This window comes from Oncorhynchus keta, chromosome 8 (assembly GCF_023373465.1).
Source record: "Oncorhynchus keta strain PuntledgeMale-10-30-2019 chromosome 8, Oket_V2, whole genome shotgun sequence".
In the NCBI taxonomy this organism is placed as follows: domain Eukaryota; kingdom Metazoa; phylum Chordata; class Actinopteri; order Salmoniformes; family Salmonidae; genus Oncorhynchus; species Oncorhynchus keta.
The window spans coordinates 18,398,701-18,415,076 of NC_068428.1; the positions used below are offsets into that span (position 1 = coordinate 18,398,701).

General features: G+C 43.2%; 1 protein-coding gene across 2 annotated transcripts in view; it reads right to left on the reverse strand.

Annotated features, from left to right (window-relative positions):
- Nucleotides 1-16,376, reverse strand: part of LOC118386926 (polypeptide N-acetylgalactosaminyltransferase 14-like) — a 130,644-nt gene that overhangs the window by 93,942 nt on the left and 20,326 nt on the right. For both annotated transcript variants that reach the window (XM_035774933.2, XM_052523656.1), the window contains exon 2: nucleotides 13,262-13,431. In XM_035774933.2, the coding sequence (XP_035630826.2) occupies nucleotides 13,262-13,431 (170 nt within the window). The remainder of the gene's footprint in view (nucleotides 1-13,261; nucleotides 13,432-16,376) is intronic.

Consider the following 16,376-nt stretch of genomic DNA (forward strand, 5'->3'; position numbering starts at 1 on the left):
TGTCATTAGTTCAGCAGCTAAAATAAGGCGGTGACTTCTACGTTTGTAATAGAGGACTGCTGACTTCTACGTTTGTAATAGAGGACTGCTGACTTCTACGTTTGTAATAGAGGACTGCTGACTTCTACGTTTGTAATAGAGGACTGCTGACTTCTACGTTTGTAATAGAGGACTGCTGACTTCTACGTTTGTAATAGAGGACTGCTGACTTCTACGTTTGTAATAGAGGACTGCTGACTTCTACGTTTGTAATAGAGGACTGCTGACTTCTACGTTTGTAATAGAGGACTGCTGACTTCTACGTTTGTAATAGAGGACTGCTGACTTCTACGTTTGTAATAGAGGACTGCTGACTTCTACGTTTGTAATAGAGGACTGCGTTGTTTGGGATAATTCAATGAAAGAGTTGAAACTGAAGTTGATTGCATTTGTCTGGAACCCTGGCTGCTGTCTAGAACAAAAACAACTGTCCAGTGATGGCAATGTGAACAAACAGACAGACGGACGGACGGACGGACGGACGGACGGATGGACAGACAGACAGACAGACAGACAGACAGACAGACAGACAGACAGACAGACAGACAGACAGACAGACAGACAGAGGAAAACATAAGCTGGTGAGAGAGACAGACGGAGAGAGAGCTACACACAATGGACAAAGAGGGGGTGGACATGCGGCAGTGACCTCCCTCCCTCCTTGTTCAGTGCTAGTGTGGTGTGTGTGTGCGTTGGCTCGCTCAGGGGCTGTGATTGTGAACGCGTCCGGCTGTAACTCTGCTAAGCTCCTGGCCTTCTAGGGGAGATCCACATGCCCATTACTGACTGTCAGAGCAGCAGAACACACCACCCAGTACACCCCAGCCCCAAAGCTTGGCTAGCTGATCAGCCTCCTCCTTCTATGTCATCTGCCCGCCGCTCTGCTCTATTAGTCCACACCATTTGCATGAATTATTTCATTAGGCAGCAGGACAAGAAAGATGAATAAAAAAGAGAGAAAGAGAAAGGAGAGTGGACAAGGACAGTGAACAAGTCCTGGAGGATAATACTAGACCCCTCAGGCTTCTTCTGACAGACCAATTTCCTCTGCTTTACACCACGGGACTGGAGAAAGCAGCCAGGGGCCCCTGCTGGTGTTAATCAAGGGCCCCTCTCAATTCAATTCAAGGGCTTTATTGGCATGGGAAACATATGTTAACATTGCCAAAGCAAGTGAAGAAGATAACAAACAAAAGCAAAATAAACAATAAAAAATGAACAGTAAACATTACACTCCAATAGAATAAAGACATTTCAAATGAAATATTATGTCTATATATCTTTTTTATTTCACCTTTATTTAAACAGGTAGGCTAGTTGAGGACAAGTTCTCATTTACAACTGCGAACTGGCCAAGATAAAGCAAAGCAGTGCGACACAAACAACAACACAGAGTTACACATGGAGTAAAACAAACATACACTCAATAATACAATAGAAAAGGTACAGTGTTTGCAAATGAGGTAGGATAAGGGAGGTAAGGCAATAAATAGGCCATAGTGGGAAAATAATTACAATATAGCAAATAAACACTGGAGTGATAGATGTGCAGAAGATGAGTGTGCAAGTAGAGATACTGGGGTGCAAAGGAGCAAAATAAATAAAGGTGGAAAGCATGGCCAGCCGTAGAAAAATGCTAATTGAAATTCTCAATTATTGTGGATTTATCGGTGGTGACAGTGTTTCCTAGCCTTAGTGCAGTGGGCAGCTGGGAGGAGGTGCTTTTATTCTCCATGGACATTACAGTGTCCCAGAACTTTTTGGAGTTTGTGCTACAGGATGCACATTTCTGTACGAAAAAGCTAGCCTTTGCTTTCCTAACTGCCTCTCATTCACAGCTTTGTGGAAGTTAAGTGTGGTGCTTAGGCTGAGGAATGTATAGTTTTTTGTGTGCACTAGTGCAACAGTGTCTAGACAGCATTTGTATTTGTGGTCCTGGCAAATGGATATTTTTTGGAACACCATTATTATTGTCTTACTGAGATTCAGAGGGGTTGGGTTAAATGCAGAAGACACATTTCAGTTCAATGCATTCAGTTGTACAACTCTGAAACAGAGAGGTGCGGAGGGATGCCATAATCGACATTTACGTCTTTGGCGCCCAGGGAACAGTGTGTTAACTGCCTTGCTCAGGGCAGAACAACATATTTTACCTTGTCAGCTCTGGGATTTGATCCAGCAACCTTCCGGTTACTGGCCTAAAGCTCTAACCTCTAGAATACCAGCCTCCCCATAAGCCCATCTTGGTTGGGGACAGAAGCACCAGATCATCAGCAGACTACAGATTATAGTAGGGTGAGGCCGGGTGCTGCAGACTGTTCTAGTGCCCTCACCAATTAGTTTAAATATATGTTGAAGAGGTTGGGGCTTAAGCTGCATCCATGTCTCACCCCACGGTCCTTTGGAAATAAATGTGTTCAATATGGCCCGCGGAACCATGCTCAGATCACAAAGTATTTGAAAAGATTATTTGTTATTCAAATTAAAAGCCCAATGAATACTCACCTTCGTGAAATTATTTAACTCCCACCGCTTGTGGGACTTTTTTATATAACAACTGCACGAGGACAGACAGTGACTGACAGGCTGACACACGTCACAGTTACAAATAGTTGCTAGAATTTGCTCCAAAATTTGTTTTTCAGAGATTTCAAAGAAAAGGAAAGTGGACAATGAATGTTGGGTGTTCCAGCAAGAGTGGACATCTAATTATTTCTTTATTGAGATATCAAGGAAAGCTGTGTGCTTAGTGCGCAAAGAGAGCATTGCTGTCTTGAAAGACTACAACTTGTCCCAACACTTCCAGACGAAGCATGCAGAGAAATATAGGAATATGCCTTCTGAGCAGAGGGCAAGTGCATCGAAAGAGTAGCTTTCTCAGTTGCAAAAGCAGCAAGGACTTTTCACAAAACTGCATTCAGCAAACGACGGAATTGCGAGAGCTAGCTATGTACTGTCCCACAAAATTGCTAAATATAGCAAGCCATTCGCTGAGGGCAAATTCATTATTGAATGTTTAATTGACTCTGCAGCAATACTCTTCCCAGACAAGAAAGAGCTGTTTGAAAATGTTTCCCTGTCAAGATGAACAGTGACACAACGTGTTGAGGACATCGCAGAGAATATGGAACAACAGTTGAAAGACAGGGTAAAGGATTTCACCTATTTTTCCATGGCCCTGGAAAATTGTTTATATTCTTACGAGGCATAACCCCAAACTTTGAAATGACAGAGGAGCTTGCTTCAGTGCAGTCAACGAAGAGCACAACCACAGGGAAATATTTATTGGAGGAGGTTGATAAGTGTGTGGCAAAGCTGGGACTGAGTTTTGAAAAGTTATCCAGTGTAACCACTGATGGGTAGCCAAACTTGACAGGAAAAAGCGTTGGCCTTTTGAAAAGGATACAAGATCAAGTAACTGATCAGATTTTTTTTCCTGCATTGCATTATCCATCAGGAGGAGCTCTGAAAATGAGCCACGTTGTGGATACAGTCACTAAAGTGGTAAAGTGATAATAGCAAAATCTTTAAACCACAGGAAGTTTGTCTCACTGTCGGAAGAGACAAAGTCGGGTCATGCAGATCTCCCCTACCACACAAACGTGAGATGGTTGAGTTTGGGGAATGTGCTTAAAAGGGTGTGGGACCTGAAGTCAGCCATTGCTGCGTTTTTGCAAATGAAAGGAAGACATGTGGATTTCCCTCAACTGCAAGATAAAGAATGGTTGGCTGATTTTGCCTACACAGTGGACATCATGGCCTTCACGAATGAACTGAATTCCAAACTGCAAGAGAAAGGCCTTTTTGCACATCAGATGTACAGTCTTGTCAAAGCTTTCAAGGGAAAATGACTCTTCCTGACCTGCCAAGTAAAAGCCAACAATCTCACCCACTTTGCGACACTACTAGTCTGTTCCCTATGAGATGACCAGCGAGAGAAGTACACATCGCTGCTGCGTAGTTTGAACGGTGAGTTTTCTCTTCGCTTTGAGGATTTCAAAGTGTTGGGAAATGACATGCTGTTGGTTTCCTCTCCTTTCACCTTCAATGTGGGTAACGCTCGAGCTTCTCGATCTTCAGTCTGATGCAATGATTGGAGAACTAATCAAAACAATGTCACTGACGAGGTTCTATGCATCTCTCGATGAACAAAACTTTCCAACGATTAGGAGCCATGCTCAGAATATGTTTGTACTATTTGGGTCAACAGACACATTCTTATCCAGAGAGACTTAACCCCAATTGTTCCTTTAAGTGCCTTGCTCAAGGGCATATTGACTTATTTTTTAAACCTATATCTACTGTATATCTAAAATTGTTTACAAAGGAATTAAAAATTAAAAACAGGTTATGGTAAGCCTAAATCGGTTCAGGAGTAAAATCACAAGTTGCATGGACTGCATGTGAACAAACATTTTCAGTGATGAAATATAACAAGTCAAGGCACAGATTATCTCTTACTGACTCTCACCTCTCAGCAATCCTGTGCATAGCGACGTCAGAAACTATACCTGACTTCACTGCTCTAGTCAATGCCCATCAGAGACTTCATACCTCACACTGATTGAGTAGTTTAAATGTAATGTTGAGCTCTCCCTCTTTCTTGTGTTTTTGTGCATACCCATTAACAAGAGTTCTGTCCGTGGTGCTGAATGCACAGTGTACTTTTCCCTCCGTGTAGTTCATTGCATGTTTAATAATGAAAATACCTACCAAAAGGAGAACATGGATGTGGTTTATTTCTGTGCAGGTTAAAAAAGTAAAATAAGTAGCAGATCTGGACAGGATTTACAGTAGATATATCTGTCAACACACTCATACACATGATGTTTAATCCTGTAATATGATTCTGGCCCACAATGGCAAAAATATATTCTAATGTGGCCCTCCATGGAAAATAATTGCCCAGGCCTGGCTTAGTGGGACGATCATTTGTTTTTCAACAGGACAATGACCCAAAACACACCTCCGGGCTGTGTAAAGGCTATTTGACCAAGGAGAGTGATGGAGTGCTACATCAGATGACCTGGCCTCCACAAACACCTGACCTCAACCCAATTGAGATGGTTTGGGATGAGTTGGACCACAGAGGGAAGAAAAAGCAGCCAACAACTGCTCAGAATATGTGGGAACTCCTTCAAGACTGTTGGAAAAGCATTCCTCATGAAGCTGGTTGAAAGAATGCCAAGAGTGTGCAAAGCTGTCATCAAGACAAGGGTGGCTACTTTGAAGAATCTCAAATCTCAAATATATTTTGATTTGCTTAATACGTTTTTGGTAACTACATGATTCCATTTGTGTTATTTCATAGTTTTGATGTCTTCACTATTATTCTACAATGTAGAAAACAGTAAAAACAAAGAAAAACCCTTGAATGTGTGTCCAAACTTTTGACTGGTACTGTATATGTTTTTGCTGTTTGTTCTTTGTTATAGTGCCAAAAAGATTGGAGAAGTGGTTTACTATACATCTCCGTATTGAATAGATAACTCTTCGTGTTGTTGTTTGTTTAGTGTTGTCACATCCTGACCTTAGTTCCTTTTTTATGTCTCTATTTTAGTTTGGTCAGGGCGTGAGTTGAGGTGGGCATTCTATGTTTTTGTTCTTTGTTTTGTATTTCTGGTTTTGGCCTGGTATGGTTCCCAATCAAAGGCAGCTGTCAATCATTGTCTCTGATTGAGAACCATACTTAGGCAGCCTGTTTTCCCACTATGGGTTGTGGGTAGTTGTTTTCTGTCTTTGTGTTAGTTACCAGACGGAACTGTTTCGGTTGTTCTTTTTGTTGTAGTGTTCAGTTTAATAAAATGACAAACACTTACCACGCTGCATATTGGTCCGATCCTTCCTACTCCTCAGAGGAGGAAGAAAACCATTACAAGTGTTTTCCAATTTTCCCAGAAGTGATTGTAGTCAATGGGTTCTTCAATTACATTGAGCTGGTTTCTGACATGCTGTTCCTTCTTTTTCCGAAGTGTATTTCTGTATTGTTTTAGGGATTCACCATAGTGAAGGCGTACAGTAGGCTCAGGTTCTCTCTCTCTCTCTCTCTCTCTCTCTCTCTCTGCCTATAACGCAGACCCAGCCACATGATCACAGGCTCTGGTTAAACTTGCTCAAGTTAAGGAATCGTAGAGTTGTTTGTTGGTGGTTGAAGATGTCCCTCTCGTGGTGTGGGGGCTGTGCTTTGGCAAAGTGGCTGGGGTTATATCCTTCCTGTTTGGCCCTGTCCGGGGGTGTCCTCGGATGGGGCCACAGTGTCTCCTGACCCCTCCTGTCTCAGCCTCCAGTATTTATGCTGCAGTAGTTTATGTGTCGGGGGCTAGGGTCAGTTTGTTATATCTGGAGTACTTCTCCTGTCCTATTCGGTGTCCTGTGTGAATCTAAGTGTGCGTTCTCTAATTCTCTCCTTCTCTCTTTCTCTCTCTCTCTCTCTCTCGGAGGACCTGAGCCCTAGGACCATGCCCCAGGACTACCTGACATGATGACTCCTTGCTGTCCCCAGTCCACCTGGCCGTGCTGCTGCTCCAGTTTCAACTATTCTGCCTTATTATTATTCGACCATGCTGGTCATTTATGAACATTTTAACATCTTGGCCATGTTCTGTTATAATCTCCACCCAGCACAGCCAGAAGAGGACTGGCCACCCCACATATGCTCTCTCTAATTCTCTCTCTCGGAGGACCTGAGCCCTAGGACCATGCCCCAGGACTACCTGACATGATGACTCCTTGCTGTCCCCAGTCCACCTGGCCGTGCTGCTACTCCAGTTTCAACTGTTCTGCCTTATTATTATACGACCATGCTGGTCATTTATGAACATTTGAACATCTTGGCCATGTGCTGTTATAATCTCCACCCTGCACAGCCATAAGAGGACCCGCCACCCCACATAGCCTGGTTCCTCTCTAGGTTTCTTCCTAGGTTTTGGCCTTTCTAGGGAGTTTTTCCTAGCCACCGTGCTTCTACACCTGCATTGCTTGCTGTTTGGGGTTTTAGGCTGGGTTTCTGTACAGCACTTTGAGATATCAGCTGATGTACGAAGGGCTATATAAATAAATTTGATTTGATTTGATTTGTACTAGTGCGACAGAGGAGGTAGAGATTCTGTAGCCAGCATTGTGTCATCGTTCAATATTGACAGATGATGGCTCCTGTCATTACATTTCAAACTATTTCATTCAACCTTTTACTCAACCGTCTTCTGATGTTGCGTACTGTGTACGAAGGTTATCTGACAAACACTGAAACATGTTGTTTCAACTAAATATCATTAAGTAACTGGTTCCACAGCCTTTTTTTCTCACTTTTCAGTCAAAGTGTTACCTGAACTTAAGCATTTTTGTTGGTCCATGCATAAGAAAACATATGGAAAATATTGTCAACTTGAAATGATGTGTTTCCTCAAATTGCCTAATAGGTTCATTCAATTAGAAATGAGTATTTGGACATGTTACCTAAAAAAGGCTGTGAAACTGATTAGACACACACAGTGCCTTTAACATACAACATTTTAATTTGGCCCTTGTATTGCTACACTTTGCGCGTATGTTAAAAGTACACACAAAATGTTATTTATCATAGGGATTAAGGAGTAATATTAATTAAAACAGAGTAATATGCCCCACCAATAAGAGACAACTATACAGAAAACGCGAAAGTTGTTTCAATAATAAATTAAATCAATGAAGACAGAATGGTGAAATTAAGTCATAGTTGACACAGACATAGTGGCATAGCAGGAAGGTTTGAATGCCATGGCCCAAGAGGTAGTGAGTTCAAATCCCAGGTGAGGACATATTGAATAATAATTATTGTATAAATGAATATGCCCAGTGTCAAATACATGAATGAGCATATTAGACGATTAATGAACATATAAGACAATTTTAGCAAACACATCAGTTTAAATTGACTGCATTTTTGCCAAACTTTTCTCAAGATTAAGCTTTTTAAAATTCAGGTAACACTTAAATAAACTGAGTGCAAAAAGTAAATACAATTTGAGTGAGAAACTTTGATCAAATTTTAGCCATTCATCTGAAACGTTAGGTTAAAAGAGGCGGTGAAAGTTCTCTACAGTAATATGAGCGAGAATGTGTTGTGAAATGAACCTCGTGTGAGGTGTGCGCTTCAGCAATCCCAATTTCAATACAACCCCTTTTTTAATCAAAGATGAAAAATGACCCCTCCTATAAGAGAACTCACCCTGTACAATAGCCTTCCTTGGCTTTATAATGAAGCCTGTGGAGCTGTGAGAGCTGCAACATTGTTTTACTAGAACACAGACAGGAGTTGAATGATTCATGTTTGATTCAGGTACAGTGGATTGCAGGCTCTACACACAAAAAGAGGAGGGTGGAGGACAGGAGTTATTAATATCGTATAGAACGTGGTCATTTCTTTGATTGACATAGAGCTTTTCAGGTATAAACAGGCCATAAGTGAGTCAGTAAAGCCTGGTATATTTTCAAAACACATTTAGATCCAGCTACGACAACAACAACCCAGGTGGAACCAGAGAGCAATTAACTCATTTTCTGTGCTGTGTTTTCTGTGTAATTACTAAACCACTGTGCTTCAATGGAGATCGATGGCCGACTGAGAGGCGGAGGGGAGTCTGTGGGGAAATATGGAGCCCAATGTTCTCCCTAAGCACAGCTGCCTTCCTAAACCACCACATACGAAATGCCACAGCAACATGTTCCTCACATTCAAAGCAGCCTAGCTTCTAGGTGGAGAAAAGCGCTAGGTGTGGCGACTGGTGAGCCCCACGACAGTGAGTGAATGTTTCCGTTATGAAAGGCTTTGCTCTAAATCAAATCAAATCAAATTGTATTTGTCACATACACAAGGTTAGCAGATGTTAATGCGAGTGTAGCGAAATGCTTGTGCATTTCTAGGAAGGTCACTCTGGGCTGTAGGCTGGCAGCTCATAACATAATAGAATGGGTTTAGCGTCTGTCTGTCTGTCTGTCTGTCTGTCTGTCTGTCTGTCTGTCTGTCTGTCTGTCTGTCTGTCTGTCTGCCTGCCTGTCTGTCTGCAGGAGCAGGGAGGAGTGACGTTTGTGAATATTCACTGGCACCAATTCAACATAAATATTACAGTGAATAGAGACTTGGCAGACAGTGTGAGGATATATTTTCAGACCTGCTGAAACGGCAAAATGCAGTTGAGGTTTCACGTTTTGAGTAAATATGAATTCCTAAACAAGGCTGGATGCCAGGCACCATTTATTCAACTGGACTGGTGTGTGTCCCGGAGGGGGTCGAGGCTGCTTGTGTAATAGCAAAACACAGGAGGACATGTCCTGGTGACCGGCTGACCGTAGATCTGGTGTTAGCCAAACACAGGAGGACATGTCCTGGTGACCGGCTGACCGTAGATCTGGTGTTAGCCAAATACAGGAGGACATGTCCTGGTGACCGGCTGACCGTAGATCTGGTGTTAGCCAAATACAGGAGGACATGTCCTGGTGACTGGTTGACCGTAGATCTGGTGTTATCCAAACACAGGAGGACATGTCCTGGTGACTGGCTGACCGTAGATCTGGTGTTAGCCAAACACAGGAGGACATGTCCTGGTGACTGGCTGACCGTAGATCTGGTGTTAGCCAAACACAGGAGGACATGTCCTGGTGACTGGCTGACCGTAGATCTAGTGTTAGCGAAATAAAGAGGAGCAATCAATAACTGACTCATTTCTACCTTTCACACTCAGTCTCTCTCTCTCTCTCTCTCTCTCTCTCTCGCTCTCTCTCTTTCACACACACACACACACACACACACACACACACACACACACACACACACACACACACACACACACACACACACACACACACACACACACACACACACACACACACACACACACACACACACACACACACACACACACACACACACACACACACACACACACACACACACACACACACACACACATAGACACCCACATAACCACACACACACACACACACACACATTCCCACACATGTCCTATCTCTCCGCAGGGGGACCTGAAAGATGAAAGAGGGAGTGAGACAAGTGGTTGTCTTGTAAGCGATGGAGTGATACAATGGTTGACAGACAGGTAGAAGCCAGGTCAATGTGTGGAAAAGCCTGAGGCTCCGTGTGACGGACCCGATCAATGAGACAAGAAGGAACAGCTTTCTATCCTAGCCTCATCAGCAACAACCAACCATCCAAAAAGCTTGAGTGCAATACCTGGGGCAAAGGCGAACTTTAACTCTCAATTTGGCTCTTCAGACTGGATCTTGGCTAACCATAAGCAGTTCGATTTGTGCTCAAAGTACATGTTTATAGGTCACGAAATGCAAATAACCGAATCTGCGGAAAACTCTCCCTTTGTATCCAAAAGATACTATCTGGTTAGTTGAGCCAAAGGGGTAAGTTGAGCCACCCTTGTTTAAAGGAAACCATACACAAAATTATTAATTTGACCAAATATTTTGGAAGAGGTCATCATTTCATAGAGTCTGTGATGGAAGAAAACACATGGAAAAATTGGGAAGCAGGTTAGGTCCAAAAAACTGATTTTCACCAAGTCAAATTAAGTTATTGTGTTAGAAGTTTCATGATGTTTAACTTTATCTAAACCAAAGTAAATACTTTTAAGGTTGTTCTATACATCAGTTGGGATCTCTATAAGGTCTTAAACACATAGCATGAAAGTGCATCCTTGTAACTGTGTGGGCTAATATAGTCCAAATGTTTGCCTTGGGTAAGTTGAACCAATGGCCATGGGCTAAGTTGAATCAATAGTCAATAGCAAGTTGAGCAAATTTGAGCCCAATTGAGCAAGTTGAGCAAATTGAATTGTTTTCTTCTCAGGCGTAATGCAAGGCATTATTTCTGGTATATGAGGTAACAGCAGGGCCAGGCCTATGTTAAAAGTGTTGAAAAAGTACTGCAGTGCCAGCTGTGCCACCAGAGACTCTGGGTTTACGCCCAGGCTCTGTCGTAACCGGCCACAACCGGGAGGTCCGTGGGGCGACGCACAATTGGCCTAGCGTCATCCGGGTTAGGGAAGGCTTGGCCGGTAGGGATATCCTTGTCTCATCGCGCACCAGCGACTCCTGTGGCGGGCCGGGTGCAGTACGCGCCAAAAGGTTGCAACTTATCCCACTTTCCCCAAATGCAGTTTCCATGTTTAAACTTTCATGGATTTACAGTAATCTGAAAGATCAAACAAAGATGGTAGGCTGACCCAGATTGGGGTGTGCAGTTGTTCATTTGAAAATAGCTCATAGCTGTAAGCAACTTAGAGATATGTCATAAATTAGTAATTGCCCCATGTTCATCAACATTGCAGCAAATCGTTCTCCACCAGTAAAAATGCATGATAAAGATTTGTGAAGATCATCCACATACCCAACTAGGTAACTACAGTACAGGACAATTAGCTCAAACAAAATTAAAACGACATGCAAGACAATAAGTGTATGATAAAGACACACATCTCTCTTTCTCCTTTGTTTGGTCTGAGCAGATCACATTAATTACATAAACAGGTTTTTCTGCTGAAGCTAACAAGCAGGCGGTTCCTGAGGGCTGGAGACAAACACACCACTAAAAGTGAAAATCAATATAGGTTGTTCAATTCTCTCACCCTTCATTCCAGCATGGATGAATAGAAGCTGTGAGAGATGGGAGTATGGCTGAGAGGCGCATCAGTGTCCTTAACTGTCTACTAGGCAGGGAGCATTGATGACGTTGTCCCCAAATGATTCAATAGTCAGCAATCAAGATTCCCAAGAGTGTGCAAAGCTGTCATGAAGGCAAAGGGTGGCTACTTTGAAGAATCTCAAATCTAAAATATATTTTGATTTGTTTTACACTTATTTTGGTTACTACATGCTTCCATATGTGTTATTTCAGAGTTTTGATGTCTTCACTATTATTCTACAATGTAGAAAATAGTAAAAAATAAAGAAAAACCCTTGAACAAGTAGGTGTGTCTAAACTTTTGACTGGTACAGTATAACTGTCAAAATACAGAAATCATCCCCATATGATGCAAGATAGTTTTGGGGTAGAATTTTCAGTTAAAAGCAAGCAGCTAAATAGTCCTGAAAACAGAATGAAAAAGAAGCTTAACATCACTGTCAAACGAAGTTGAAGTAGAGCATAGTGCTCTAAAATGAACATTTCATGCCAGCAGATTAGTCTGTGTAAAATAACACGATTGTCTCGCCTCCTAAGGGTTTTTGTATGTTAGTTAAACATTTCGAGAGTGTAGGCTCTGTCAGCATGATGCTCAACTGCTTTCATTCATGAAAACATCACACCAGTCAACAATTGAGTGTGGAAGTTGCCAAGTCTGTGTTTCTATGGTCAAAAATCATCCTATGATATTTGCAAACACGGTGTTTGATATTTTCCACATCTGTATGTGTTCCACTATTATAGTAGCATCCCCTGTGTTCTTCTTATTTCCGGGGGAATCCGTCTTTGAGGGATTCATGTAGGGTTTGTTGCTTCATGGTATTTGAAACATCAGTCGTGCAGTGAGAGGAATTTAATGATATCCACTGTAAGACTAATGGTCTTAGTCTAATTGGGAGTCTGCGAATGAAAGCAAACGTAATGGGGGTGGCAGGTAGCCTAGCGATTAAGAGCATTGGGCCAGTAACTGAAAGGTCGCTAGTTTGAATCCCGAGCCGACAAAGTGAAAAATCTGTCTATGTGCTCTTAAGCAAGGCACTTAACCCTAATTGCTCCAGGGTCGCCGTCAATAATGGCTGATCCCTGGCCGTGACCCTACTCTCCGAGGGTGTCTCGGGGGGAGTGTGTTATGCTGAAAACTAATTTCCAAACCACACATAATACACACTTGTACATGTGTGAAATAGGACAAATGTAAGCACCCACCCACCAATGAAGTGGGGTGTTTTCACACAAACTGCAGCGCATGTGGCAATTATCTATGTCTATGCAGCTTGTAGCTGCTGCTACACAGATCAACTCCCTCTCATCTTCTAGAAACCATATCCGATGTGTGGAAACAAGCCATCGTTAGCTCACACAGAAGCAGACACATGCAGCCCTGTTTGAAAGACAGGGTGATCTGGCATAATAAGCGCCATTAAGATGGAAATGACAAAATGCCTTCTCACACACTTAAACACACATACGAGTGTGCATGAAGGTACACACACATTAATGGGCTGTGTACGCGTGCTGTGCTGTGTAGGTTACCTGTAATGGCGTGTGTCTCTGAGAACTCTGTTGCTGGGTATCCTCTCACTCTCTCTCTGGTTGAAGGCATACAGTTTGTACGGATCCTGGCCTGGTTTCCAACGTCTGGCGTTGAGGTAGTTCTTCTCTTCAAACTCTTCCAGGAGGTCGTCCCATTCTGCCTCTGAGATCTGAAACAACAAAAAAATCCAGTCATCACACAAACCCCACTGTAAACAACTTGCTGGGGTAGAGTTCACTTTAGAAACGGCAAGAACAACAGCGTCCAACTGTGGAATTTGTGCTGTAAGCTGCTGATGTTCAGCTTTTTTGCTTGACATGAAATGAGGTTTACACTGTCATAAACATAACAATTGATGGCAGCATTTTGGCAAGTCCCCATCCTCATAATAAGTCTTCAACATAACGACAACAACCATAGAGACAAACAGGGTACGCAGACGATGCACACACACCTCTGAATTTGCTGGTGCAGAATCTGGAGGGCGTATCAATTCTAGTTTAATAAAACCCTCTTTTGTGCAGCGGCAGCAGATTGAAATCACCCATAAACTGGAGCCTCTTCCATATTTCCTGTTATTATTTTCTGTTTTGTTTTGCTGATGTGCCAGATTCTCCAGCTCCAGCCATTTGGGCTGATGGGAACCAGAGGTCTATACTCCCACCAGCCTGGATGATGCTGGTGATTAACAATCTAGCAGGTTGCTAGTTTCTCCCCTGATGACAGTTTGAATGGAGCCTAATGAAAAATCCTCAACACGCACTCGCAAATACACACACGCACATACCCACACACAAACACACTTATCCCACTGCAGGCCCACAGTAGAGGCAGGCAGCAGGGGGTTCTGGGTGAAGCCTTCATGTCCCCACAGCCTGCTGGGTAACAAAAGGCAGCCGACATTGTGACTGAAGGCCCATGAATCACTGCCTGCTGATGCTGAGTGATTAAATCTGATCTCCATGCATTGCGGCAGCGCCAGGGTAATTGTTGGCCTTCAAGACAATAACACAACCTACAATGTTCCCTGGCTTATGGCTTTTTGCATCAATACTCCAGAAACGTAATCCACCTTCAGGAAGGACCTGCTGGAGGTTGTGGCAAGGACTTGGCTCTCTGTTTTACAAATTATATTTTATCTTATTAAGCAGAACGACAGAATCGTGTAGTCCTCAGGTGAAACTCAGGGGAGATACAGCTAGCCTGAGGGAGCCGTACTGACGGGAATTCTACTAGGCTTTTCTTTTATGGTGCGTTTGTTTGTGTCTTTTACACCTGGCGAAGAGAATCTGCTCAAGGTCCTGTGGATTCATTATATTTACCAGACTTGTCTCCCTGAGCAATTGTATTGCCTTCTCAATGTCTCTTCCTAATAGGGGCGGCAGGGTAGCCTAGTGGTTAGAGTGTTGGACTAGTAACCGGAAGGTTGCAAGTTCAAACCCCTGAGCTGACAAGGTATAAATCTGTCGTTCTACCCCTAGTTAACAGTGGGTTAACTGTTCCTAGGCTGTCATTGATAATAAGAATTTGTTCTTGACTCACTTACCTCGAAAAATACACAAACAGACATTCAACAAATGACCTCTGGAAACAAGAATCATGCAATAACGTCAAAAAACAGCATTGTGTTATTAAACAGCACAAAACAACCAAGGATCCTATTCATTTCTCTGACATGACTGGTGGCCTCACAATAGGGCAGTTTCATGTCAAACACAGGTGCATTAAATGGTAATGATATTTCTTTGCTCGTAAGAAGGATCATTTCACGAGACAAAGCCATTGAGTAGGGGGTGGGGTTCGAACCTAAATGAGGCGATACAAGCACAAGGGCACATGGCAATGACCACTGAGCCATAGGAAGGCAGCTCCTCTGTCTTAACTGGCCAAGCTCATTTTTCCCAGAGGACACTGCTGGCCGGTGAGAGGGGACTGAGAAGAGAAGGGAGAGAACAGGGGACAGAGAAAAGAGAACGAGAACCCGGGAAGCGAGAGAGGAAAGAGAACAGGGGAGATAGGGGGAGAAAGAGAATAGGGGAGATCCTAGAGGAGAGAGGACTACAGTGAAGACGTGGGGAGAGATGTGGGGCGTCCTCCCCACATTAGGAGGACAGTAATGAGTCGTTAGGGTCCGCTATTTGTCCGTCCACCCGTGCGGTGGATGAATTCCCTCTTAAGCACACTGCTGTCTTTCAAGGCCTTTTCAGTCTGGCGGGGGATGTCATGCCCTGCCACTTTATAAGAATCACAACAGCATCCTCCAAGCCGGTAATAGAGGTGGCTAATTGCAGATGTCTGTTTCTGAAGATAGACTGCTTAGCATGATAATGGCTACAGTGCAGCAGCACCCGTATAACTTAGACCAGATGTCTGGGAGCGCTCCCTGGTAAAACAGCCTGTTTCTTTATGTTATACATTTCCCACACTAAAAGTTGATGTAGTAAAAGGGGCTTATGTGTGCAATACTAGATGTTGAAATCAGGTTTCTTTTTAATAATCTCTACCTTTGTATGAAGTTATCTGAATGTATTAAAATGCAACTCCTCAAAAAGCTCCAGAAAAACATTGACACATCACCAATTAATCCTTTGCCTTCAGAGTTTTTCTCAGAGTTACGACGGTTGACAGCTGAATCCACAGAGGAAATGCTAATCTGGTGCTCACATATTCACTTTGTCATCTCCAGCACAGTGCCACTGTCACCCCATGATGCCACCAATCTGGGGAAAGTTATTGTGTTTTATCAGGGAGGGAACATGGCCCAGGCAGCAAACAGAATTCAATTATAATTGGACAACACAGAAAATCTGCCTGCAAATCGATCTGTCACAACAAGGTTGAGCGGCCTGAGCCTCAATTTCAGAGCGCAATAAGTGCAAATCTCAACGGTCCCTAGCAGCCCACCAAAGGTCCTTTACTCAAGAAAGAACCGGGCGAGCCTCAAGATTGGAATTCCCCTGGGCTGCCAAGCAAGGCAAGTCCTCCAGAAATACCCCTGTCTTTGGTCCAGTCATCATCACTCTGCCTTTGCCTCCCCTCGGTTGTTAAGACAGGAAAGCCAGGCAGGCAGCCACCAGAGAGCCAGGTTTCATGTGGAGGATATTGTAGCCTAAT